Source organism: Gavia stellata, chromosome 1 (genome assembly GCF_030936135.1).
Source record: "Gavia stellata isolate bGavSte3 chromosome 1, bGavSte3.hap2, whole genome shotgun sequence".
NCBI classification, from domain to species: domain Eukaryota; kingdom Metazoa; phylum Chordata; class Aves; order Gaviiformes; family Gaviidae; genus Gavia; species Gavia stellata.
The window spans coordinates 98459483-98487389 of record NC_082594.1 but is presented as its reverse complement, the minus strand read 5'-3'; the positions used below and the strand labels follow the sequence as shown (position 1 = coordinate 98487389).

General features: G+C 40.3%; 1 protein-coding gene across 1 annotated transcript in view; it reads right to left on the bottom strand.

The window, feature by feature from the left end:
• The window catches only part of PRDM15 (PR/SET domain 15), a 30544-nt gene extending 2862 nt beyond the window's left edge, over positions 1–27682 (bottom strand). The window contains exons 1-20 of the mRNA XM_059819558.1: positions 27646–27682; positions 24136–24229; positions 20556–20709; positions 19458–19710; positions 15439–15537; positions 14433–14657; positions 13607–13739; positions 12353–12531; positions 11612–11706; positions 10594–10681; positions 8950–9117; positions 7580–7674; positions 6346–6477; positions 5236–5370; positions 3107–3270; positions 2566–2645; positions 1845–1964; positions 1010–1141; positions 428–511; positions 62–237 (exon numbers count right to left, since the gene is read on the bottom strand). Coding sequence (XP_059675541.1) covers positions 62–237; positions 428–511; positions 1010–1141; positions 1845–1964; positions 2566–2645; positions 3107–3270; positions 5236–5370; positions 6346–6477; positions 7580–7674; positions 8950–9117; positions 10594–10681; positions 11612–11706; positions 12353–12531; positions 13607–13739; positions 14433–14657; positions 15439–15537; positions 19458–19710; positions 20556–20709; positions 24136–24229; positions 27646–27682 — 2643 coding nt within the window. The remainder of the gene's footprint in view (positions 1–61; positions 238–427; positions 512–1009; positions 1142–1844; positions 1965–2565; positions 2646–3106; positions 3271–5235; positions 5371–6345; positions 6478–7579; positions 7675–8949; positions 9118–10593; positions 10682–11611; positions 11707–12352; positions 12532–13606; positions 13740–14432; positions 14658–15438; positions 15538–19457; positions 19711–20555; positions 20710–24135; positions 24230–27645) is intronic.
• Positions 27683–27907: the final 225 nt, after the last annotated feature.

Sequence of the window (27907 nt, the reverse complement as noted above, 5' to 3'; positions counted from 1 at the left end):
AACTTTCTTTGCAAGTAAAAAAAACCCACCAAACCACAATCTACCTGCCAAACTAACTCACCTCTGGATGTTTACGCCTCATATGTCGACTCATGGACGCTCTGGTCGAAACCTTTGTCCCACACAGCTGACAGCTCTGGGCTTCTACCTTATCATGAGTGAGCTGGATGTGCTTCTGTAGCATGTAATCAGTGACATACTTCTTATCACAGACTGAACATGTCCACTGTTTTCCTACTGGTGGCAGAAGGAAGGAAATGCTGTTAGCAACAGTCCCCAAAGATGAGTATCATATTGTCAGCATCTTAACAAGAGGAACAGTTTTATGTTTGTAACATGATGTATAACACTAGTTATACAAGTCTAAAGCAAGCCTAGGAACAAAATTAAGATATTGTCTTTGGATACTGTTTTTTAGAGGATTTACCTGTATGAATCAACTTATGAGTCTCCATTGTATTTCTCTCACTAAACGTCTTGCCACAGAGCTCACACATGAAATCTTTGATTCCTGGATGAAAAGCACATTTAGCGTCAAACAGTCTAAGGTATCTGGGACAATTCCGAGTCTGGTATTACTAAAAATATAAAATAAATCACAGCCAAACAAGTAGAAGAAGCCCAGCTTCACCAGCTATTTTTATCTAAGCCATGCCACTATATCTGGCAGAAAATGAATCCAAGAGAAATTGATGTGGGAGGTAAAATTTTGTTTTGGGAAATGAGAACCTGAAGACTAACTTAAAACAAAACCAACACTCTAGACCTACCCTAGACCAAAACAACCTCTCTTAAAAAAGCAGAACATGAAACCAACTAAATGATATATCTTAATTGTATAACAGGTGGTCTTGGCTGACAAGAGGACAAAATCTCACTTTCCAAAAAGCAGAATATGCGTAATTTTTTATTAGTGTTCCTCATACTCTCTGACTGTTCTACATAAGAGTTCTCTCAGGAAGCATTTAACTGATTCAGTGCAACTTTTGTACATCTTTAGAGACCTCACCCGTGTGTCTTTTGTAATGCTTCAGCATGTTGACTTTCTGTGCAAATTTTCGGTGACATTCCTTGCATTCATATTCTTTAATTCCTTTGTGAAGTTTCATGTGGTGACGAAGTGCATGTTTTGTCTTCATTCCTGTGAGAAAAAAGGTACAGCATGACAATTAGTCCTTTGCTCCTACCTTCAGAGAACTCAGGATGATCATATTGTTAGCCAAGAGCTCTGAGATTATATTTGCTGCATGTCTGCAATTGCATATTTTTAATTGTTTAGGTAGCAGTGCACATTATCATTATTATTTTAATTCCAGGAAAAAGTTCTGGAAAACATCTGAGTAACCACTGAGGAAGAAACAAAAAAGCAGGGACAAGTAAAGACAAAACATCATTAGAGATGTCAGACTCACTGCCTTCCACTAAATTACCAGTTCAGATTTGTTCAAGTTATAACGCGAACAATTCAAAAATTTGAAGCGACTTTGACTCTTAAGGCTATTACAGAGAGAAATTACAGCCTAGAATGAAAAAATTAACTTGTATTCACTTTGGTGCTGCAAATGCATTGGAACTCAGTCGGGCAAGCACTCCTCAATCTGACAGAAGCAAATTTTATTAAAAACAGTTTTGTCTCACAAGCGATGAAACTAAATTGTATAAAATTAAGGGTAGTTTATGTAACCATGAGGCTCCTGATTAATACAGTTTCTAAGTCTCAAAAATGCAAGACTTACAGCACTCCATGGACCTTCCCATTATTCTAAAAATGGAAGTAGTTTTAATCCAGATATTCACCTGCTATTTAGTATCACAATTAATGGAAAACAAGGCATTAGACATACCTTTGCCACATTCTGCACACAAGTATTCTCGGATATTATCATGGACTCGCATATGTTCTTTTAACATGTCTTTTCTAGCAAATGATTTGCCACATTGCTCACAAGCATGACTTTTTACACCTTAAAAATAAATTTAAAAGACAACATAAACAAAAAAAATGTTAATGAAAAATGTGCATCTCCTAAAAACTGACTAAACTGGTGAATTAGAGGGCAACAGTCCACCTATGTCGACAACCACATCTTTCATGCATATTGTAGCCCAAACTAAATTAGAAGACTTTGGAGAGAGAGAAAAGCTGGCTTTTTGTGTGAGATCTGAAAAAAAAGATAAAGCCTGAGGTAGGAAAATACTAAATAGCATGAAATAATAATGAGCTGTTAAAATGATTTTGCAATAGCAGTTTTCAGCCTGTGTAATGGTGAGAAGGTGGCATGGATAAGAATTTGGGGAAGAACAGAATACAGAATTAGGGTTTTTAGCAGGTGAATCCTGCATCCTATTAACTAGGAATCTGGATTGTGTGCCTAGACCAAATATCTTCATTAATACTACCTGCTTTAGACCGGTCTACCCTAAAAGCACAAATATAATACTTAGCTTATTGTAACTTACAGTAAAAACCCATAACTTATTTCCTCCTGAAAAAAATAAGGCAGGCACTGGCAACAGAAATTTCTTTTTAATATTGATAATAATAAAGACACACAACATTTTTACCTGTATGTATAAGCTTATGTCTTTCCAGATTTCCTATACTGTTAAAAATCCTTCCACAGATTTCACATGGATGGATGTATCTGAAACCAAAGAGACCAAAACCTGATTCTTTTCTTGAGACAGAGGTGGTTTTCAGGCATCTCTGTCAGTAACTGTATTTCATTTGGTAATACTAATTACTATAAAAGTTCCTTGAAACATAAATGCATTTTTAAAATGAGTCTTAAGAAACCCGTAAGCTCACTGCAAGCTTGGAGCAGTCTAGCATTGCTATATCCTCAAATCATAGTTTAAAAAAAAATATTTTACACAAACCATAAATTTATACTTTACAAAGCCCAAACTGGGAGGCTGTTGACTAATAATCTTTGTGAAGTGAATTATTAGTGATATATATTTCAATCTTCTAATAAACATTTTAACATCCATTATACAATTTCAGATATTTTAGTACAGCCCAATTCTCTAAAAGCATGAGGTGGCAAAGCCACTACAACTTCAAAAAGATAGCTCCTCTTATTAGTCCAACACATCATCTTACTTCTGCACGTTAGGATCTGGCAGGTTCTCCCGATGAATGACCATGTGTGCATGGTAAGTTGCCTTCAAGGCAAAACGTCGGTTACAAATGCTACAGCCATAGCCTTTCTCCTTGTGCACGTCCATTATGTGCTTCAGGTACTCCTTCCCTCTGCCAAAAGTTAACTGTGGAATGAACCAATAGTGAATGAAAGGGGAAAAAAGACCTCAGGAACAGCAACGATCTAGTAACCTGTTACCAGGATCTAGAGTCTTAGCTAGTAGACATAAATATTCTGTGTATCACTAGATGAAAAATCTGTGAAAGCTGGATTTAGGCCTGACCCTCTTTGGCCATTACATGTGCATTGCTACAGGACATCAGGCAACTCACTTGGAAAACTAGCTTGAGACAGTATCTCTGCTTCTTACACTGCACAAGTAGAGGACCTCCAATTATTTGTGCACTGAGGAACAGCCTTGAAGAGAACCACATCTAACCTCCACTAGCTGTCAAAGCAAGGACGCCACAAAGAAAATGTCTTGTGGGCTCTAGGGGCACGGTAAGCTCTAATCTGCATAGTAAGCTTTGGCACTAGCTCCAGAAGAGTTGGTATTTCTAGGCACTGCAGGGCAGTGGTTCTAGCTCAGCTCCTGGAGGTGCTACAACTACGATAGACAGGTGGTCCACTACTTAGCTCCCTGGGCTAAGTAATCCTGCATACGCATATATGCTCCAACATATCAGGGCACAGTGCCATAATGACACGATCTTTTGCTCCAATTTTGGAACTAGTCAAGGTATTCCTGACAGCACTGCCCAGCTCGGTGAAGGTGTACTTTGGGATGAGAAAAAAAAATAAAGAGAGAGATTCCTAAGAACGCAGAAGAGATATTTCACTAAGACTCATTTGTATGTTGTTCTGCCTTAGGAATAAGTGAACAGAATTTTTCAGCCAAAAAGAGTCTCCCCATCTCATCACAGGTAATACTCATTTTCCACAGCTGTTGCCTTACACAACTGTTTACTTCACAAACACCTGCAAAAGCTCTAAAATACCCAGCTTCCAAAAAGAGTCTTCTAATTTGAATGGCATGATTGTCCTCATTTGGAAGCATACAATTTTATATAGTTCACGTACCCATTAAGTGTCAAGTGTTAAAATTATCACATTGAAAACAAGCATGTGATTAACTGCTGTGATACCACATCTTCTTATGCTTACTGACATAAGCTTAAAATCAGTTGGCACTTAAAACCAGTTTGCAGATAAGAACAGAAAACTGAACTATTATTATCTTCATTTTAAAGACGTGGAGATAAGTTAAGCACTTTCACCACATTAAGTGTAGACTGTGAAATAAGCTCTGATTTCCAGGGGCCAACTCAGTGGTTTAACTACCAAAATGCCCCTGTCCTTATGTCAGTTTGCCCAGTTTTGCTGTTTTCACTGATTGCTTTTGCATCCCACCCGCGCCACCACAGCATGCTCACCCAGTAAGGGCACAGAATCCAGATGGGCCTTAAGGACCCCATTCTTCCCCATTACTTCTTTACAAAATGGCAAAAGCCATGCAGTGAGAGGATTAAAAAGTCTTCCTCTCTCAGCTGACAACTGAGTAAGGTATATTCCAGCAGTACTTCTAATGCCATTCTGTTAGTAATAGAGTAGGCCAAGAATTAGCAGTCACGCTGAATATAAGCAGCAGTCTTAATCCTTCAAACTACATATCCACTAGAGGACAATCTGATCTCATCAAAATTAATCAATTTGTGGACCGTATAATTCAGAAATGCTATAACAATTTTAATTTGCACATAAATAAAAGGTAGCTTAAGTTTTTGAATGTTCCTTTATTGTTTCTTTCTCCAGTTTTGCTTGCTTGCTTCCCTGCACACAGGTAAGCGTATATATGTGTATTTCTCTTTTTAGGTGTTAGCATTCACGTTACAGAACACCACCTGAAGTCTTATGGAATAGCATCACTTCATAAATTAGAAGTAACAAGCACTGCAGAAGAAAGCAGACCTGTGGACTGGCCTTCTCTTTGTGAACCCTTAATGTTATTTAAAATTCTGAATGATTTATAGACATCTCCACTCCCTCCCCACATCCCAAACCAAATTAATTTGGAAGTATTTAAAACTACCTGGCACCTTTTGCAGCTATACTTGTGAGGCTCAGAATCTGCACTTTCATCAGAGTTGTCATCATTTTCCTCTGATGAGATTCCAATTTTACCAATGAACTCTTCCCTCTGGTGATCATCCATTAGTGCTATGTCCTGTGTAGGGTGGGAAAGAATATTCTGTTTTAATAGATTAAACTTCTATTTCAAAAGGTAACACCCAGTCAGCTTTTGTTGCCATGCAGACTGCCTTGCATTAACAATCACTGTAACATTATTTAAAATATCCTCCTACTTCATTCAATTCAGGTAAGCAAAGTTCCTCTGTCCATGACTAAACAAGGAACAACCTATCTAAACAGATAATACTAATTTTTTTGTGTATAAAAGGAACTTTAACGTAAACCCAGACTCAACTGGTACAGTATTAAATCCATATAAGCATCTTTATAAGACACTGAGTGATACAATTCCTTTTAATTAAATTCCTTACAATTCAGTGTTAACCTAGTTACGTCAAAATAATCTGTGTCTAATTCAGCACTATTAATATGTTTTTTTTGGTGATTTGGAACATTTTGATAAAGCCAGGTGAGGAACTCAACACACAGGCAGTTATGCTGGCATATATACAAGAGAATCACAATCACTGGCATGGAAAGGGCAAGAACAATTAGTTTTCTTGTTTATTTTTTTTTCATGCAAAGAGAGGGTATGACAGTAACCCCTCAGCCCAACCAAAGTACCACTGGAACAATACATCTGTCTGCAGCCTTCCTATTAAGTTATTCTCTCTGCTTTAAACTGAGCAACCTCTGTGATTCACCCAAGGTCACAGAGGTGTTTTTTCCTTAACGTTCAGAACCGTGTTCTGCAGTGGTAGCTGAAATAACTTCAGATATTATAGTCCATATACTCTGTAGCAATCCAGCTGTAAAAACACAGAGCCATGGGTAAATCAGAGCACAACCACTGCTAGGCTGCTGTAGAAACATCACTGCACAGGGTATATAATCACTGTTTTGTTGCCAGTATGAACACGTGGCCATAACAGTCTCAATATATTTATTGTTATATTTATTAATGTCTGCTAAGTAACAGGCCTTTTCTAATAAATTATTAACACAATACCTTAAAATGAACATGAATATGATCTCTCAACACATCCACCCTGAAAAATTTACGTCCGCAGATTTCACAGGTGTATTTTTTGTCTCCATGTGTTAAAAGGTGTTTGTTCATATTGCTCCTACATGAAAACACCTAAAAGAAAAGAAAGGAAGGGTTTTGGAATTCTGTCCAGCAGGGCTACAATTCTTTGCAAGTTATCCAGAACATATTTACTGTCCTGTTTTATTCATTCTGGCCAGAAACATGTAGGAGCTCCTGTTACGCAGCCAGCAGACTACCTCAGAAAATGCTGGCACAGCAAAACACATATACACAGTTCCAAAGAACTGACTGAAACTGGCCGTTCATCAGATATGGACTTCCAAAAAAAGCTGCAGCAGAATTATATAGGGTAGATTTAGAAATATTTAAATCTTTTGAATCATGAACGTTGCATCTATCTATCTATAGAAAGACATACCCACAAAATCTACCTTCATTGATACGTAACATATCCAAAGAATCAAAAACACAGGTCTACACACCAGCTTAAGATTTCCTTGAGTACAGCTTGCACCACGAATCATGAAACATTTATAAAATCACACAATCTTCATACCTGTGATAACAGCACTTCAGATCATGAGCATTAAACACCCAAATGCAAAAGTGCCATGACTACACCATGAATTCACTTGGATTTCTAATAGAAAGTTATTCCCAATGCATACAGTCAATTCCACCTGTTTACATTCTGGCAGAAAAATTTCACTCTAAATAACATAAGCCATGACATTTCACAGACAGACACAGTGGCCATGCTACACTCTATATTGTGCTACATGTCCTGAAAAAAAAAATCTAGTCTGAACCTCAGTTTTGTTCTTATCTTTGCCTTAACAGCTTGCACCATCCCTGGCCACAGTGGGCTTGGATATAAAATGGAGCTAAGGCAGTTTAAAGAGTAACATCTTGGCTAGGCAACAGGGCTCGCTGGTAACTGACCACGTGCCTGTCCCATTTGCAATGTAATCTGACTTGGCACATACCTCAGTGCAAGTCATTTACCTCAACCTTTTGGCAGGCTGTGTGCCTATTCAGGTAGGCAACTATTGTGGTTTAATACATGGGTAGTAACTTGTTATGCCACGCCAACACGTTTGGAGGCGCTGGGTTGAGGCGCACCGTACCCCTGGGGTATCCTTGGAGCTACAATGCAGAGCTTCACATGGCACATGCTGGCAAAGACACCTACCTTCCCGCACACAGGGCATCCCGAAGGCTCCTTCTTGTAGCGCACCATGTTTTCTGTGCTGTGCTCAAAGTCTTCTCTTTTCACACGCCTCACCCCTTAACAGAACAGTCCCCATCAAAAAAACAAAACAAAAAAAATAAACCATGGTTTTCCACTCCAATCTGTATGCCCTTTCAGGTGAATACTGTAAAGAAGAGTGAAACACTGGGAAGAGCCACAATGCAGAATTTAATTGCTAACAGAAGGATACTTTCTAAACTAAAATGGTGTCTTAAGAATATAAAAGCAGTCTGCCAAAATGATGTATTATGGCTTATTGGTTATTACATCAATTGTAAAGTGTCTGAGAACAGATATTTACTGTCAACACCAGGAAACCGGCTGATCTAGTAGGTCTTGGCACTTTGAGCAGGTATCTGGCCCAGAAATTCCCCCTCTCAGTCTCCAAGGAGAGAGGGAACCATCCAGCATCATCTTTAATGCTCAAAGAGGATTTCAGACTTCTTTCTCTGCTACTTTCAGGAGGGAAGAAGGCTGCTGCTGTTCTGTGACAGCTAAACATGAGATGCCTTGCCATTGCCATTCAACCCCTTGTCCTCTAGCTGTCCTCTAGTTCATGACACAAAGGTCTGAATCACAAGAATGGCCAGTGACGGTCAGCTATGCCCAAAGCACCAAATTAGACAAACTGAATGCTTTTTTAAAATTACCTTTGGTCTTATCATCTAGATTGCTAGAGGCATTTTAATACATATTTTGGCAATCTACCATCACCCACGTTTTTCCAGAGTCTTTGAGTACCTATAGCATCCTTAGATGTTTGAGATTTTGAACAGTAAACTCTTATAATCTCATCTTCATATATTCTCAAGGTTTTGAAAGATAACATCACAGAGCATTCCATTTATCCTATGTTTATACAGTAGTCACTTTCAGTCATACATTGCAAGTTAATTCTCTGCCTTCAAATTTTCAAGTTACCACACATTTTTAAAAAAAAGAAAGAATAGAATTCAAAGAAAGAAAAAGATATAATTAAAATCAGCTAGTCTAAACTGCTGCATAATAAGCCAAGCAACTTTCTCCTGACTGTTAGTAGCACTGGATCCAATCATCTGAGGCTGAGAAAAAAAGGTAGGTGGACCTCCTAGAAAGTTTTCCATAGAATTAGACAACTCCCCTCCAGGATCCATTACTATTATTTTTAATAAATGTCACATTTTGCTGAAACCTGCTACTCTAGATCAGGTAACTAACAAAAAAATGACAACTACCATCTAGAATAATCTAGTGTGCAATCATTTCCTTCACCTTCCTACCTCTACTGCTGTTTCAAGGGTAATAATTAGGTTCATCTGCACTATACTTACCTTCCAAGTGTCGTCTTTGATGGTCTAGCATGACATCCTTCCGATAGAACATCTTATTGCAGATTTCACACGCAAACTTCTTATCTCCATGCTTTTTCTTGTGTTTTGAAAGATTACTGTTTGTAGAAAAGAATCTGAAACACATCTCACACTGGAATGTCTTGTCATCTGTAAGCAAGAGAAACCATGCAGCTCTTTACAGATGAAAACAGGTTTTCTATATTTATGAGATAGGCAGGTCTTTTTTTAGACCTGAGTTTTAACATATAACCCATCATTATACAGATTGAGGAGGGAAATGCAAAAGCATGTATTTTTCTTTTACTTTAAAATTTGTCTTCCCATTAAAAAGATAATAAACATCAAACAACCTATTGAGTTTATTTTTGCTTCCTATGAGTTTAAATATCACTGGAATGCATTGGAGGACATTTCTTTAAAGGCAATAAATATACATGATGCTAACTTGAACACTGACTCTTGCATCCTAACTTCCTCACATGGGCAATTTCCATTGCCCATACATTAAAATTATGTTTGGAGCGGATTCTGTTACAGTTGATTCAAGTTTTTAATGTTGGTAAAATCACTGCACATACAGCAACACAACATCACATGAACAGCTGTGTCTAAGCACCAGAATATTTCTGCCAGCACTGGTTCCTCATACGAGCCAGAAAGTATAAAATCTCCAGACCATTATGTGATACTAGGCCTATGGGGAATTTGTTTTGTATTCAGTAGTTGTGACTTTTGTTGGAACACGAAAGCATAGTCCTGTAGATGGAATGTGTCAATGCTACAGCAATTACAAAGAAGTAGCAGTTTGATGGGTTAAAGAGTAGAGAAAAAACTGCTGCTCATTTTGGTAACAGTCAGCTCAGAGGGAAAATGAGCTGCTGTCTTTGAATAAACAGAATACTGAGGTTACTTGGCATTACTTTCCATTCTTCGTAAGGCTGAGTTTTTATACAAGCTGTACCCTCTGAAAGGAAATGAGAAAACCTACTTTGAATGGTGCTGTAAGGGGCAATTACTCAGGTGATTCTGGACTGACAGTTATCATGGGTTCATAAAAGTAGTCACGATGTCATTTTCTAAGCATAAGATCACTCATCATAAATAATATGAGTAACCACAAGGGATGGCTATGGGAGAAAAGGACAGGTTCTAGTGATACCAAGAAAAAAAACACCTAGAGAGACTACTGCAAGTATTAAGACAGAAAGCACGAGAAAGCATAAGAAAACTGTAATCTCCGAAAACTGTCCCCCTTTCCAGTTCCTCTATTTCAGAGAAACGAGGTGAAACTTAGTTTCAGAAAAGCAAGTTAAAGAGACATGGTGACAGGATTATCTGTGAACACAGAAATGAAATACCAGTGAGGATATTAGACAGGTGAGCAGGAAAAACTAAAAAAAGCAATACATAAGTGGATGTGTTGCTCTACAGAGCTATACTTTTCTTATCACAGCACTGAGGGAAGCTGGGAAGGAAAGGAGCAGGTTGCTTATTGTGATGATGAAAAAAAAAAAATCTAAATGCTTACTCCCCCTTTGTAGTTACTATGCTGAGATGGATTTGTGGACATCCCCACAAAACAGAGTAGAGACGAGAGGAAGCAGAACGGTTAGCCGTTCTCACCTGTCCTGCAGTTATGGAATTCCAGTGCACTCTCTATCCGAAAGGCCTTTTCACACGTGGTGCACTTGTATCTGTACTCACTGTCAACCTGAGGATTGCAAACAGTAAGTGTTTAAGAGGGAAAAAAGCCAAGTCATGTCTGACAGAGAAATTCTAAATCTCAACTACTTTTTCTGTTTCTGTCTTTTCCAATTTTTCTTCCTTCAGCATGACAATGAAATACACATTAATGAAAAATTCTGATGCTATATCATCCTGCCACGTTCCTACATCTGAGCTCTATACTATAAAAGAAAAAGTAGACCATGCACCTGTGTGCATGTAACAGTCTTCCTGATAGCCCTCAGTCCAACACAGAGACAGAATTTTTGAGAAGCAAGATGTAATGTGACTCATCCTCCAGCTCCAGAACAGATGCCATCAATCTGAGAGCTTAGAACCTTGATGCTGAGCAGGAATGGAAATATTCACTGATAAGGCCCCACCACAGGCACGTTTTAATATTTACACAGCAGCAGCACTGAAAGGCCCTCACCAACAGGCATGGTGCTGCTATTATAAGTACTGCACATTCACACATGTGTGCACAGCCCTTAATGACACAGCCTTTACCCAGAGAGTTTATGCATTAAACGATGCTATAGGTGGGGATAAATGAAACAGGACAAGCAAACAAGACTGGAAAAATCCTATTTAGTACCATAAACTGAAATTAGATCTCACCTCTAGAACATGAAGGTCCAGCTAACTCCAGCTTGTCTTGCTGTAACGGATGCCTGAAAACAACTTTCTACAGGAAATTCAGACACGAAAAAGGACTCGTATGCTCAAAAGCGTGTCCATACTTTCCAAAATTAATCAGCTGTTCTAACAGAAGATATTACCTCTCCCTATCAGTCTTGCCTCACTTATTTACACGGATATCCGCTCAAATACAATTGACCCAAGCTCCCCATGTAGCACCTGGAAGCTGACTGTACATTTTCACCTGACCTCAGAAATAGTCATTTCCACTCACTTCGTTCCTGCTGTGCTTGTATGAAACATGCTGCTTCAAGCTCTCTTTACGGCTGAACAGCTTAGCGCATTCCTCACATTTAAATAGTTTGTCACCTGAGGGGATCAATCAAGATAAAATAAAAAAAAGAAAGTAGTCAGTGACTGATAATAATAAACTCCAGGCAAGACAGGGGAAACCAAAGCACAAGCAACTGCAAACAAACAGGCTAGTGATGAGAAGCTTTAGTAATTCAGGAGATCCACATAGTGGATTTTAACATTTTGCAACAATTTTGACAACAATTTTGTTTGGTTCCCCCACCCTTTTTCAGTGATTATTTTTCACAGAATCCTTAGAAGTAGGTCACAAACCCCTGGAACTGCAAATCACAAGCTAAAAAGCACCCAGCAATGTTACCCATGTGCCTGTGAAGGTGGGGGGCAATATATATGTCTATTTTTAAAGGGAAGAATAGTATTGGAAAAACCATCACATCCTTGTCCCCATGTAAAATATGTACCTAAATTCAAAATTTAAATACTCTAATTTCAATTTTCATCTATTATCTTCTTATGCTTTGGTCTGCGTAACTAAAAGAGTTTCCTAGTGAGAGTTAAAAAAAAAGAAAAAAAAAAAAAGAAAAAAGAGCTCTCTTAAAATTACGTATCCCAGTATCTAAAAATAGCCTAGCTCTTTTACTCAAAGGTGGAACCAACAAGAGACAAAATCAATATGCAAGCAAGGCAAAATCAAACCCACCGTGAGAACGGATGTGCCTGCTGAGGTTGCTGCTGTTCTGGAAGATCTTACTGCAGATACTGCATTGATAGACTCGCTTGTGCTCCCCGAGTTGTTTTATCAGCTTCCGCCGTATACCATGTCTACTGGAGAGAATTAAACTTCTTTTGAGGGACATGGTGTTTTGGTGATGGGCAAACCTACTGGATTAGAGAAAGAAAGGCAGGGACTGAAAGGTATCCCACAGGTTGCAAGAAAGAATCCCACCAGCTGGCAAAAGCTAGAAGAGTGTTATGCTCAGCGTCTGGCAGGAGAGGGGGGCCTAGAGTTTCCTCATTGCCAAGGCACCCTCCTGGCCACCCCCTGGAAGCGGCAGATGTCAGAGCGCGGCTCACTCCAAATTATCTTCACCCAGCACAAATGAGGAAAAAAGCAGCAGCCACCAGCCTCAGAGATTCTCTTTGCAGGCCCCTCAGAGGAACATAAAGATCTGTTCTGCTTATCCCCTGAAAACATTAGCACTATTTCAGCTCAGAAAGCTTGGTAGTTCGCATGCAAAAGGCGTATATGATAAGAGGGCAGCAGGGTGCCAAGAAGCAGTACTGTTCTATTTTCCAGCACAACCACCCGTTGGAATGCATTTTTGATGGCTCTGTGTCTGCTAAGGACTTCAATAGCATTGAAGCTAGCATTACTAACTAATTTTGAAACATCCAGTGCTTTATTATAAAAAAAAAAAATCCAAAAAGCCAATTTTACCAAGACAAAAAGACATAAAAGAATCTAAATTAATCAAATTATATTTAAGAGTCTCCCTGAGGTTCTGTTATACTGAAGTTTTCCCCTCCCACTGCTCTAAATCTGAAGTACCACATGCACAAATCAACATGAAGTCATTTATGAGTTAAGATGACAAGCAAGACTGAATAATAATGATTAGCATAATTTTTTTAGCAAAAATCTCTTTGCCTGTTTTATCACCAACATTCAACGAGAGTAACATTTCACCTTGCAGCTGCAGGAGGCTTTTGGAATCACACTGAATAAAAGCAGTAACATGATAAAAATGAAATTCTCATGGTTTGCTCCAAAATTCTACCACCAGTATCTCACCATCTGTGCACCATCCTCCAGCACACAAGGCATCTTTGTGCCACAGCAGCAGCACTACACAATTTTACGCTATTAAAAACCAGCATCTGTTGAGCAGAGTTGTTACATGCTACATAATCTTAATTAAGCCTAAAATGAAATTCTGCATCCTAGAGCACTTACTTTGTCACTGAACTGATGCTATTTGTGGTGCTAGGCACCTTTCCTAAAACCAATTCCATAATTCTCTCTTCTGCAGCTGAAGGCAGGGCTACCTCTTCTGGTGGGACCTCAGTTACAACGTCAGCTACACGTTCTGCTGCAAACATGTCACAAAAATATAGTGTTAATGTGGACAGCTAGAAATAAAACCTCAAATGCAGAAACTTGCTTTTGTAATGAGATGTGGCACTGAACATATTACTTGTCCATGACAAGTAATGAATTGCTAATGAGTAGGTAGCACTTACAAGACAGAGAAAGTGGCTACTGATGGACAAGTAAGATGTAGCCACCATCTCTTACGGAGGCGTAATTTCATACCTTTCCAACCTATTACTAAGGGGTCAGTTGACTATGCGTCACAAAATTTCCTACTAGAACTTCCCTTGAAGGAAGGTAAGGTCCTGAAAAAAGCCCCTTTCAATAATAAACCTTAAGGTAGAGAGAGGAAGGTATCTCCTTTTGAGAGGGAGGATGCTTTCTCTCCTGTTCCTACTTGCAGAAAGCTAGGCAGGTCTTTCATATCCACTATCCTGTGTTTCTCTGGGCCTCTCTATTACTAAAACTGTCACAGGAGAATGCAGGTAATCTAAGTGTAGGTGCTGCAACATTTAGTGTAGACAAGGACCTCAGAGATAATTAACGAAGTTTATAAATCGTCTGCTTTAGTGATCTAACTAAAAACCCCCATCTTGCTTCTGTGCTACTTTTTAGGTCTTTCTGAGAAGGCCTCAATACAGCTGTATGAGGGGATATGTGCTTAGCATTTTCTTAAATTTTGTTTTACCTGCAGAATCCTTCTCTTCAACAATGACAACAGGTGTTTCTGCTTTTGCTGTTTTGGGCTTTCTTCCCCGCCTGACCTTCCTCCTTGAATCTGTACTGGCATTGGCTGCATCACAAATCACTGGCTGATCCACAGGAGGAGCCTCTGCTGCTTTCTCTGCAACAGCCTCATTTTGGCTGGTTTGGGGGGCACCTTTAGCTTGTTCCAGGTGACTCAGCAAGTGCTCTGGGTGGATGGTAAAGAATAAGAGAGTAAGGAGGAAAGAAACTGTCAGGAAATACTCAAACAGATGGATCCAGCTGAAGCTTATCTATCAGGTCACCCTCACTTAGCAGAGACTCACTTCAAAGTATTTCAAAAGCAGTCACAACACCTTCCTAAATAAAAGCATACAGTCTATTAAACATTGAAACAATTACTCACAGGGACTGAATTTTTTAAGACATTTGTTAGATACCCCTGGACAAATGTTGCTCCCCCTGATAATGGGTAAATTTTTCCAAATGCCTAAGTTATTTAGCAGCCTAAGTCCCCTTTTCAAAAATTATTCAGAGCCCTTAAATATTCTAAGTTCTTTTGAAAACTGCATAAAATAGCTGCAAATGAAATGCAGAAAAAAAAAAAATCTATTTCTTTTACTAAATCTGTGCCATAAATACCACAAAGACAATATCACTAAGTATAAGCTGGCATCACTGTCCTTATACACTGCTCATGCAGTTCCCCATCCTTGATATTCCTAACATTCACAAGTCATCTTCTAGACAAGTTTTATTTATTCTAGATTCAACATCACAGTTGTTTGCCCAGAGACTGACCACTGCCATATCCAAAATACCACTGTTTTACCTTCCCTGCTACCCTTTTTCTTAAAGGAACACAAAACCTAAAACCTTTATCTTACTGCATCATAGATGGGGCATGGCTTCACAGTGTCCTGGTCTGGAAGAGCAGAATTCTCCCACTGCTTCTCAGTACTCTTTCATGAATTTCTAGCACTTCCTACCTGTCAGCAGCTGAGGCTCCTGGAATGCAGATGAACACACTTTACAAGTCCACTGGCTGGACTCTGCTTCTGCAGCTCCACTGCCTTCTGGAGTGTTCACTAAATCACAAGAAGAAATACTGAAAAGCTTTGAAAATGGGAAGGTGGTAAATCCCTGTAGCTTTGTTTATTTTGCAATAACTCCCTGAGTATCACAAGTTACAATTTAAGCAGTAAGAGGCCCACAGGGGCAGCTGGGATCACTTCAGTATTTTCCAAACATGAACACCTGAAACATCAGAACAGATGAGAAGTCAGAACAGAAACTAAATGATGCCAGGAGAGAATATCAGTGCTCTTGCAAAGCCTTGAGGATCCCTCTATCACTTTCTAAAGAACTGTAATTATCAAAGGCACAATATAAAGCAATTTTTAGGACCTTTAAAACCAGGGTTACCAGTCCTTTTCTGGGTCAGCCAAGGACAGAAGCAGGAGAAGCCTCCTTGCTCTCTGTGAAGAGCATTGCAGAGTAAGAACATTTGGATTAACGGAAGTAAGGGTGAGGACAATGATAACCTGGCTTTGAGCGGTTTCGTTAATTAGATGTTCTATGAAACCACCATATTCATGTTTTAATTAACATATCAGCTCACACCAGATAAAGAAAATAAAGAAGAAATTAGGGGACTGGAATTAATGGAACTGGAATGAAAAAAAAAGAAAAGAAGAAAATGGTTACTCTGTTCACAGTCCATTGTCTTTAAGTCCTTGGACGATATGTCTGAATTTGTCAAGAGGATCTGATATATCTGGACTGATTAAGCAATTTTTTTGGTACAAACAAAGCTGAATATTCCACAGTCTACAAGACTCCCCCAGAGGAGGAAGATAACACTGAAATTAGGTTAAGTGAATGGCAGCACAGGAGATTCAAACTGTACCTCAGTTTCTGCCACAAATTTCCTGTATGATTGTTAGCAAGTCAGTTAATCTCTCTCTGCCTAAGGACCCCATCTGTAATGGGTCAATAAACTTACTTCCTCCTTTTCGCTGCTGGCTTTTAAACCAAAATAAAAGATTCTCTGAGGCAGAGGTTGTTCCCTGCTACAAATTACGTTCAACGTTCTGCACTAGAGAGGTGTGATCTCATCCATGCTTCCAGAAATTCCTTCTTCACAGGCTACACAAAGAACTTCTTATCTTGAAAGTTCTGCCTGGGAGGCCAAAACCAGCAAACCTAAATCCCAAGATTCTGCATAACTTTAAAAAAAAAGTCAGATTGGTAAGCAACATGTAAGCTACTGTATCTGTCTCATGAAGTTGCAGGCTAGTAAAACAGAAAAAGCACTATCTGCAAAACTGAAGTCTGTCTTGGAAAACTCTCCCTGACTCTGCACCTCCCTTGCTGCTTTAGCCGCCTCAAGCAGTAAAACTAGAAACCCTACTTGTGCACTGGTTTGCCAGGAAGAGTCAGGTCCTGTTTAGGTTCCCACTTCTTCAGGCTTCCAGGGCGGCTGCAGGGCAACCCAATTTACCCGGAAGCACAGATCTGTCAGTTGGCAACAGCTTTGTACAACTTGAGGCAAATAGTCAGAATCAAAAGAGGCATATTTTGTTTCGGAAACACCAAAACACTACAGCAGTGGGAACACTTTAGGGTTCTCAAAGTATAATAGGCAGCACTTTGTTTCTACTGAAGCTGGACTTTCAGACAGTAGGATGAAGGATGTAGGAGGGGCTGATCAAATTCTTTCCATTTTTTTTTTCCCCTCAGAAAAATCAGTGATGCCAAACTGAAAGACAACTCCCCAGTCAACTTCACATTTTAGCTGTGACAATATCCAAGTTAAATGAATGGATCTTCTGAGGAACTGCTCTGTACACATCTGCAACAACTCTCCTCTTCTCCTGGCTACTTTAAGTACTAGTAAGCAAAATATAGCAAAGTAACCTTTTCAAAGAACAGGCCCACAATGGTTTTCTTTTGATCCTGATCTCTACACTACGTACTCTGAGTTTACTTTTAGACATGGCAATTTGTGTTAAGTGGGTTCTTAATTTCATTGTTCCACTTATCAGAGATTACAGGGTGGGGGGGCATTGCTTCATAATTGACCTTGGGGACTGAGTTCCTATGACACCACTAGTCATTTCCTGAGCCATATGTTCTTTACCAAGAGTATCTCTATTGCTTGTAAGTTTATCTAAATTTGAGTTCCTGTAATCAAGTACAGTCTGAACTCTAACAGGCTTCTGGTATTATTGTAATTTGGGGATGGCGAGTGTTCTTGTCATTTCCAAACAGCACTGTTCTTACATTCACTCCCAGTCTCATGTTTTCTTCTAGAATCTGATCATTTGAACTATTACACTTTGCACAGAGTCTAAAGATTTTCTTTGGAATTGCCCCCACCCCAACCCTAACCACCTTCAAAGACAGAAGCAGTTGAGGTTTTCATGAAAATCATCTGCCTAAACGTTTATTGGCCCCTCTGTCACTTTTTAACCTGCATATGTATTTTAAGCACTGTGCCCATGAAAATAAAATAAAAAATCCAGACTTTCAAATCCAGACTTTCAAATCATCTCTAAATTAATATTTGCTGCAAGTTATATAACCATAATATATGCATAGAAGTGGTACACCTAACAGCTCTTTAGATCTGTATCTGTCCTCTATCTCCCTTAAAAATACCACAATTTTGCATACCTGCTGGATCAGCTGCTGGTATGCTGGATTTCTTCGTTTTTTTATGGGGGAAGACAGCAGACAAAGGTTTTGAAGAGCTTTTGTTCCCCTCTTTATCAGATTCCATCACTCCCAAGCACATATCTGTGAAGAGGAAAAACAGTTCCTTTTCTTTACTTTCCAGACCCTTTGATTCTCTTGCTCTGTGCTGAGGACGGTAACCATAGTCAGAAAGTTTTGCCCTATAGCAGGCCTGCAAAAAACACTCTCATGTAAAATCCTAACCAGGACATTCTTATGCCTGAATCTCATACAATGTGCCTTTCATATTCTGGAGTGTATAATGAAAGTGCTGAACAGAGAAAGTGGGACATACCTGAACAACATTTTTAAATACCCATAGGCACGCAAAAATACATGAACAGGTTAAACTAAAGAGGAAAAAGATGAAACTTCTCAGTTAATACCAATTGGAAACATCTCAGAATTCAGAAACCTGTTAACCTCATTGATTCAGCTGTAGCACTTATGACTGTGTTTACCATCAAGATCAGCCATAAAGCATGCTGATGGCAATGGCCTCTCCCCAAGCCATTTGTCACCCCAAATTACACACAGCTAGCAGTAAGACCATTTGTAGCAGTAATACCATTCGGGGAGTATGCTCAACTCAAGAGCAGAAAGAAAATGCCCTTGCAATGCTAAAAGATCACCCCTTTTAGCTGTAGAAATGTAAAAGTAGAAGAAAACAAGGGGGAAGAGGAACAAAAGACTTCCGGCAATTCTAATTCAGATTCTAAAAAATCTGCTGCCTTTCTTCGCAATGCACAAGCGATCACGTGGAATGGCAGTTCACTCTTGAGCTTATCTTATTCTAGTGGGTCTCATGTAAGGCTGCATAAGAGAAAAGTAGTTTTTTAGAACTGTGTAACAGTTCTGAGCAAAATCAAAACATTTTCACTACAATTGAAAAAGAATGGCTTCTTTAGCAAATCTGCATATATGTTTAGACTTAGACTGACACTTGGGTTCCTTTGCTCTTCTACCCAGAAATGTTTTTGATGCAACACCAGTTCTTTAGTTAACAACTATTTATTCAGCTTGTTCACTCTGAAGAGGCTGAATCATCAACTAGGCCAACTGTTTTCAAAAACTCAGATGTATCATGGTGAAGAATCTATGCTTTCTTCTTGTAGGGCAACCATGTATGCAGGTCAGCCTGACTCTAAAGGCTAACAAATACAGGGTCAGAGCCTATTTGATAAACAGCACTGTCAACTACAACAGCAGGGGACTATCAGTTCCTATCAGGACTGGGCCCTTAGGAAGGAAAAAAGGCCCCCACACATACCATTGGCAATACTAGTGACCTGCTTCAGCACTGGCTTTTCCATTTTTTTGGCGTAAAAAGCTGCATACCACACTCGCAGCTCAGTTCCTGGTGGGATGTCCCGGGAGGTGGTGAAGTAAATATCATTGTCATGCTGGAAGGCAGTTAGGTTTTGATGCTCATATTCGGTGGCTGGTCGCACCATCATCATCCAGTTGCAATCATCTTCATTTGAGGTGTCAAAATATACCAGGGGCCCATCCTTCTGGAACACCTGCCAAGCAAAATATGCATATAATAAAACCCTAACAAATAATACATACTTAAGAAGAATTTTTATTTTCTGCTTTTACAATGGCTTCCATTCAATGTACACCAGAAACAAAGCAAGACTCAACACTTGCATCAGGCATCTTCAGATGAGTAAGTCTGAGACAGACTACCAGGGGCAGGATGGGAACAAACTGAACTTCTATCCTAAAAATTCTTGCTATAGCCACCAGTTTCTCACAAAATTTGAATGACTGAATACAGGAGAATGGAGGGGAATCCAAACAGCATGCTGCGAAACACCCGTCAGCCCAAGTCACATTTCTAAATCTTTACTTCTGAGTTACGTATTACTGAAAACATAAGCCTGAATTAATTTTTTACTGTAGCATTTTTCCTATCAAAACTTGTCAAGAGAAGAATAAAACAAATGCAAGACAGAAAGAAAAAAATTATTCTGCATGTTCCATAAACGTAATGCATATGTCACTCATTAAGCAAATACAATCAAATTGAAGAGACTCACTAAAACAACTGAAATGATCTGCCATAGTCACAGCCCCTCTTGTATCATCACATGCAGAAGGTGAAAGACAAGCAGTTTTGCTGATTGTATCCTAGCCCTATCTCCTATAAGGGCGTTCACTTCAAACATGCAGAACGAGCCTTTAGTTTGGTTCTTCTGTATCTTGCCCAGAGAATGCTTGTTTAGGTAGTCCATTATAGGGCATGCTGAAAAGATGTCCCAAATAACCACCCTACGCACATTTTTTTCCATAGTAGTAGATAGCATAAAATCATCATGGGTAAAACTGACTCTGTTATTGCTTTTCATGTGCCGTGTCTTACCTTCAGGGGAAAAACTGATTCTTTTTCCAGCTTGGCAACTCTCTTGGATTCAAATGGGCCAAACTGGGTACGTTTCACTAGCTGAGTCAGAGCAAACACTCCTTCAGTCCCATCTTCCAATTGTCTTATCTCCAAATTAGAAGGCAGAGATGACCTAAGAATTGAAGAGAGAATTGAGAAAAAAATAATTACACATGGGACAAAGCTGCAGGAATCCACGGAAGAAAGTACGTCAGCATCTATTTTGCCAATCTCCAGTGACAGAAAACTTTTTTTTCTGATTTCTACAAAGATTTATAAACAAACAGAGGAGAACAACTACCAGCAGTGGAGGAGGGCTGAGTCACTGATTGATTACTTGAGAGAGCTGAACCCATGTAAGTCCGGGGTCCTGACTGGCTGCACCTGAAGGCACTGATTCTTGTATCCAAGTTGGTATGTTACAGTCTGAATGGGTACACAACTACTAAAGTAAATAACTTGGGTGGTCAGGCTTAGAGAGTCATCGTCAATGGTTCTTACTCTACCTGGAGGCCAATATCAACTGGGGTACATCAGAGGTCTGTGCCAGTACTTGTCCTCTTTAACACCTTTATTCACAACCTAGAAGGAGCAATGGAGTGCACTCTCATCCAGTCTGCAGATCACACTAACTGGGGGGCACAATCCATATGTCTGAGGGCAGGATTGCCACCCAGAGGGACCTGGATAGCCTGGAGAGATACATTGACAGGAAGCACATGAAATTCCAAGGACAAATGCGAAGTCCTGCGCCTCGGAAGGAAGAACCCCAGCCACTACCATCACCAGGGAGAAAGACCCTGGGGGTGGTGGTGGGCAGCAAGCTGGACACGAGGCCATAGCATGTCCCAGCAGCAAAGGAGGCCAAACACATCCTGAATGGTATGAACAGGAGCAGCCAACAGATTGAGTCAAGTGATTACGCCCCTCTGCTCTACACTTGCTAGATCCTATCTGTCTATTGCCTCCTGTTTTGGGCTCCGAATACGGGAAAGAGACTGACAAACTGGAGTGAGCTCAGGGGAGGACCACCAGGATGGTCAAGGGCTAGAGCAGTCACCTTGTGAGGAGAGGCTGGGGAAGCAAAGCTTGATTATCCTGGGGAAGTGATGGCTGTGGGGGCCCAAACAGCTGCCTGTGCATCCCTATGGGGATGTCTTTGAGACGAAGGAGACAAGCTCTTCACAGGGGTGCATGTCAAGAGTAGAAGAGACAATATGCATAAAAATGAAAAACGAGCGGTTCAGCCTGGATGTTAGTTCTGACCGGACTATCCTAAGACCTCTTCCAAAATGAATTATCCTATGACTCTACAGATCTTGGATTTTGATTATGCTTATTTTAAAATTTAACCTATATTCCTCCCCAAATTAACACCTTATATACTTATGCAGATCATAACCCTTAAAGATGAAAGCTCTGGAAGTCTCCCTTCGGTCTTCTAGCTCCCCTATTACAAACAATGATCACAAATGCTTCTGTGCTCCCTGCCTCTCTTGTTTACCAAACAAGCTTCTGAGAAGAACTATATGTAGTCAATATTGTTACTACATATAATACACAGAGAACATCTTCCAAAAAAATCATATGACTGGAACCACCATATTGGTGTTACAGACACCAAATGCAACCCCGTTTTTTCAGGTCTGTGCTAACGGATGAAAAGCTAAAAATAATCAGACAAGCTGCTGACTAGTCTATAGAAGATGACACTGGCAGATCCACTTCCCTGTCTAGATGAAGAGAAATACAAAAAGATTGCAATCTTAGTGATAAGCAAATTAATTGAAAAAATTCTTTCAGTTCTAATAACAGAATATGCAAATTAGAGACAGTGAAGTTCAGGAGATGTTTCTTAACACTTCTTTTCTAACCATAAAGCATCCATTTTATCTTTTCAGTAGGACAGAGGAAACAACGATCATGTAGTTAAGCAACTAGACTGGTTTTTAAAAGATTCATATCCAGTTTGTGGTTAAACTTGCCCTCAACCTCAGACAACTCACTCTCTCAGCTACTGTTCCCTAGATGTAAAATAAAGGCTGCAATTATATTTCTTCTTTCCCTTTCTTATGTTACCTGTTTTCAGCTATAAACTCTTCAGGAGAATAAATACATTTTTCTATAACACGGCCATTTTAAAATTCTACTTTCAAATCCACTATCCAGTAGCCAACACTTACACATCTGTATGTCAAAAAAGGCTGAAAACTAGTGCATGCACCATATTTGCAAACGTTCACAGCTGGAACACCTGGACACTATGGTAATTATCCACTGTACAAATAAGTAAGATCATTAAATTGCAAGGCAAAAAAAGAAGAAAAGATAAAAGCTAAGAAATAATAGTCTAACTTGTCATTGAATCTGTTTAGTATGGGCTAGAGACTTACTGCACTGCCCAGTTTCTGTGTCTAAGAAAAGCACCTCCATCACCAGTTTCTATTATTCCTATGGGCATTCTGAAATTACCTTCAAGAACAAAGCACCTCTAGCATCAGGGCTGTTAAGACAGTAGTCCCCACTAACACTTGCTGCAGGAGATCAACCATGGCACATTTCCAGACACGGGAAGGCGGTGCCTGGCAGAAGCTGCAGGGAGCTTCCTCTTCTGGGAAGGCCCAGAATAAACAGCTACGGCTTGTACACACATGCAGCCAACATACACTGTGGGACACCAAGAGCGTCCTGCCCAGGCAGAGAGGGGTCATGGCACCCACATGGCGTCTGCCATGCACATTCAGTATTTGTTACAAAATGATTCTGGGAATACACAGTATGGCCTACACAGCCAGCATGTGTCAGACTTGCCACCCACGTGCCCGTGTTTTCTGTCCATGACTTCCCAAGAAGAAATATGGAAGCCCTAAGCACGTTATACAATACAGGATTTGTACTGCATCTTCACGATAGTTTTTTCTTTTCCTTAGCCTTACATTTTACACCTTAATATGAATTTTGCTGACAACATCTGATTGCCTTTCTCTGTAAAAATCACTACTCAGTGTTGTTTTCTCTTAAATAGATTTAGTCTATTTGTTTCTTTTGGCAAGCATGAATGTTTCTGCTGTGCTGTCACATTTTCTGACAGAAGCAGTCCCCCTAATCATTCATAAAGACTCACAATAATAACAACTTGTTTTGCTTCTCAGTGGAGGAACTACAGAGGTTATATCAAGCAGGAGGACACAACCATTCATATGAATAAGAAATCCTCACACACTTTTCTGAAACTAATACAGTACATCTGAGGAGGGGAAAAAGTTGCTGGTGTTTGACCAAGACAGAAGTCATCACCCCATCTGGCACTATCTGACTTTTTGCTGGAAGCCTCAACAAAGCAGCCAAGTCCTGATGAGCAGCAAGTTATTTTTTGGCTTCATTTCATCAGAGCACTTAAGTGTGTGCATCAATTTTTCTATTTAATCAAGGCCATGTGCTTTCTATAGATTGGGACTCACTTTTCAGCCGTCAGTGTGACACCCATTAAACAGCAAATATGCTTTAAAGAACTAACATGGGTGTTGGGTTAGTCATAACTAACACAAACATTCCTTACCTTGCCCTGCTCAATACAAAGGAGTCTTTGACTGTCACCACTGGGCCCAGCTCAGGACACTCTGAATCATGGTACTGCCCACAGTCCTCGCACCCTGCAAGGAAGCAGACAGCATACAGAAAGGTTGATGGAAAACTCTTTTGTAAGACAGCTGCCTCCTTTTTTCAAAAGCCAAATATAAAATCTAGCACCAGGCAAAATAAATACGTATAGAGGCAGATGTTTATTTATATTGCTTAAAAGGACATGTATAATTGAACATCAAGTTGATAGCTGGCACCTGTGTAGGTGAGGTAACACACACTGTGATCAGTACTATCAGAAGACAATTGTTTAAATTCTCTCTCAAAGGAAAATAATTGCCTTACATCCACAGTAAATATTCTCTTAAAGATGGCCTTATACTTCAGATAAAGTGCCATAACATCTAGCAGCTAAAGAAAACCACATTACTACCTTCACCAGAACCCAGGCTTTTAGAAACAGCTTGGGTAGCACGGTCTTTTCAGCGATAGGAAGCACAAGCCCAGTACCAGTAGCGGAAATGGCACGGGGCCTCAGCAGGGCACGAGCACGGGGTGTGAGCCCAGCTCTACCCAGAACCGCGCCTGGCCCACTCACGCTCCTTGCCCACAGCGCATGGAGAGATACCTCCAAGATACCTTCTGGTGCCTTTCCAAACAAGTCAGCTGTCTGTGCAATACACTTTGGCCACTTCTTAATTCACTGTCAGCTTACGCAAATTAACTTTTAGTTTAAGTGGCTGTAAATTACCCAGAACTGAATGGTTCCTAAGAAACAATTTTCAGACCAGGATAACTTGAGGCTTCCTAAAATAAGCCAACTTAACAGGATTTCAAATGCATATATATTGCTTCACCGTGGAAAAATAGCTGTCAAACTGCCCTGCCTGGTCAGCTGCTGACGCAGCTTAAGAAGAGATCATTGCGCAGGGGTTGTATTCCTATAACGCGATTTCCATCTGAGCGCCATGCTCACAAGGGCAAGTCAGGTAACCGCAGTAAGGATGCAAAGTAGAGGGTGGTTACACCTTGTTTGGGAAGAGAACAAGACAAAAGCCATTTCATCACAGGGTATGCCCCCCCAGTAAAGCTACTCTGTACTCCTAACTGGAAAACTCTCCCTCCCCGTATTTGTCCCAGCGAACTAACAAAACGATTTCTTCTAAGATGTGGAAAAGGGATCCCAAACTACAGTAATACAGCTCCACGTTGTTTTTTCTTCTGGCAACAAAAACAGCTTAGCAGTGAAAATCCGCATACATTTGACAAACGGGAGTACTGGCTCCTGCAACCCCCAAGCCTGGCCACTGCTTCTTATACAGCTGTTTGTGCTGCCTTCTGGTGAACCAAGGAATGAAACAAACAGCTTTTCCCATCAGTTTATTTTTCAGCTGAATGACTTTTCCTGTCCAGTTTTGCTGTATAGCACCAGACAGCTGTATCAGAGGAAAGGACCAGCGGGCAAGTGCTATCCATATAGCACCAGCATCAAAACTAAGCCTACAGCCAAATGGCCTCCCCCATCCTGCACTGTTTACCATACCACCCCCTCCCTTAGGTGTGCCTGTAGCTCACACTGCATTTAATATTACTGAAATAATCTGGGCTAAATACAAATTTCTAAAACCAGAGAGGGTGGAGGAGCCACAGAGGAATGTGTAAACCAGACTGCTGAAAAGAACCGGATTATCATGCACAAAGGGTTGTCATAACCAACAGGGACAGGAAGCAATAGCCAGAGTGACAGCTTCTTAAACAGGCTTTGCTGCCATGGGAAATGAAGCACTTAGTCATTCCCCTTATCTTTTGACTGCACCTAGGCACCCCTCACTTTTGCAAAGACCACCACTGCACAGGTTCAACAAGGTGCAGACACCATTGTCCAAAACTACACGCAGGAATAAGCTACACATTCCTCTCACTCCTTTGCGGATGAATGATCAAAGCAGGAGGAATATGATACTGACACTGTGTAGCGTGTCTCTCAAAATCTAAGGGATGCCTTACAGCAGACATTCCCCAAGGCTGTTACACTCACCATATGTGACACTTTCAAGAGATTACAGCCACAGGAGAAACACAAAATTAAGCATGGGGATAAATGGTAAAATACCCCGGGGGAGTATATTCACAGACTTCTATAAAAAATATTCCAAAACTCTCTTATGTCTATGAAATACATACTCAGTGATGTTAACTATGGAAGTGCACAGTATCATTTAAAACAACTCACTTCTTCAGAACATAAGCAGTCCCCATATCCCACAAGAAAAACTTACAGAGAGCACAAGAAAGCTCAAGAAATTCAATGACCACAGCCTCCACTGGAAGGGGGAAAATCGTGTTGTGTGACACCTTCTATCTGTGCAAATAGGGAATGGTACCACATCCTAATCCTTGTTGCTATCCACCAGGGTCTTTTTATGAAGAGGAAGGTAAAGTAACTTCACCACTGGTATGTGCAACTCAGTAAAAATGCCTATTGAGTCAACACTGTTTTTGAAGGAATCCTGGTGAATCTGTGGTGGAGGGAAAAGTGCAACTTACTTTCTGATATAATTGCCATAAGGTTAACGTGCAGCTGTGAAACCATCAAGGGTAAAAGACTGTGGATCCATACCACCAAAGACATATGCTCCATTCTGCTCTCCCCAGATCGGATCCACAATATCTGGGCCCTCTCTGCTCATACAAGTAGGTGAGCAGACTCTACAACTCTTAACTTTTTTTCCACTGTAACACCAGATTCTGCATGTCCAGGCTGGTGACAAAGGAGAGGCTGCAGGGCTAGTATACCACTGGGAAACAAGCATACTAGCCAAGCTCCATCAAGCATAGAACGCCACCCACCACACTCCCTGGGCACACCACCACTGCAGCCTCTCTTCCCGCACCATGACCCCATGAGTTCCGATCCCAGGTCACAGAGCCCAGTCCGGCACACAAGGTTACACAGCAGAAGGCAGACCACAAAGCCGAGCTGCATGAAGTGCAGGCCTAGCCACAGAGGCACAAGAACACGCAGCGAATGCCGCAAGTGAAACTTGTCAGGGCAGTCGGTGCAACTCAAACTGGGCTTGTCCAGAAAGAACAACGAGCCTGCATCCTCCTCCTGTGGAGCTGCAGATCTTCCACTCGGGCTAGAGGTCAGAGTGCCCCACAGACACCTCTGGTTGCTAAAGCTGGCTGTATAAACGAAGAGCTTGGACGTGTGCTAGGCCTTCAATCTCACTTACTTCAACCATGAAAAAGCTGTTCTACTAACTCACATTCAGAGGTCTCTTTGTGTGTTTGCCAACAAACCCAGGAGAATGCGTATGCTTAAAATTAGCAACCTTCTCTCTACTCTTCCATAACCTGTTTGAGCTTCCTTTACATAAATACTTTCCTAAATAAAAACTTGGTCTCTTTTAGCCTTTAATGTCAAACATTCTGGGTAGACAAGTCACATCATGAGAAGTAGATAATTCTCCTTTCTAATACTTACAAATAAACATAGTCTCATCGCTGCCATCTTCAGCCATTTTTTAAACCTGCCAAAACACAAAAGATGAAGTTAGTTCTGAATGACTTTTACTTTCCATATTATTGAAACATCCTTTTAAGGACTAATGATGCTGAGTGACCCAGAGCATACCCAAACACATTACTGCCCCTGAAGGAGTACCAGTGGAAAGTTAAAGAAATTAAAGTTGCTAAAAATCCCCCAGTGACTGCTGTATCATTACATGTGTTGCTGAAATCACTAT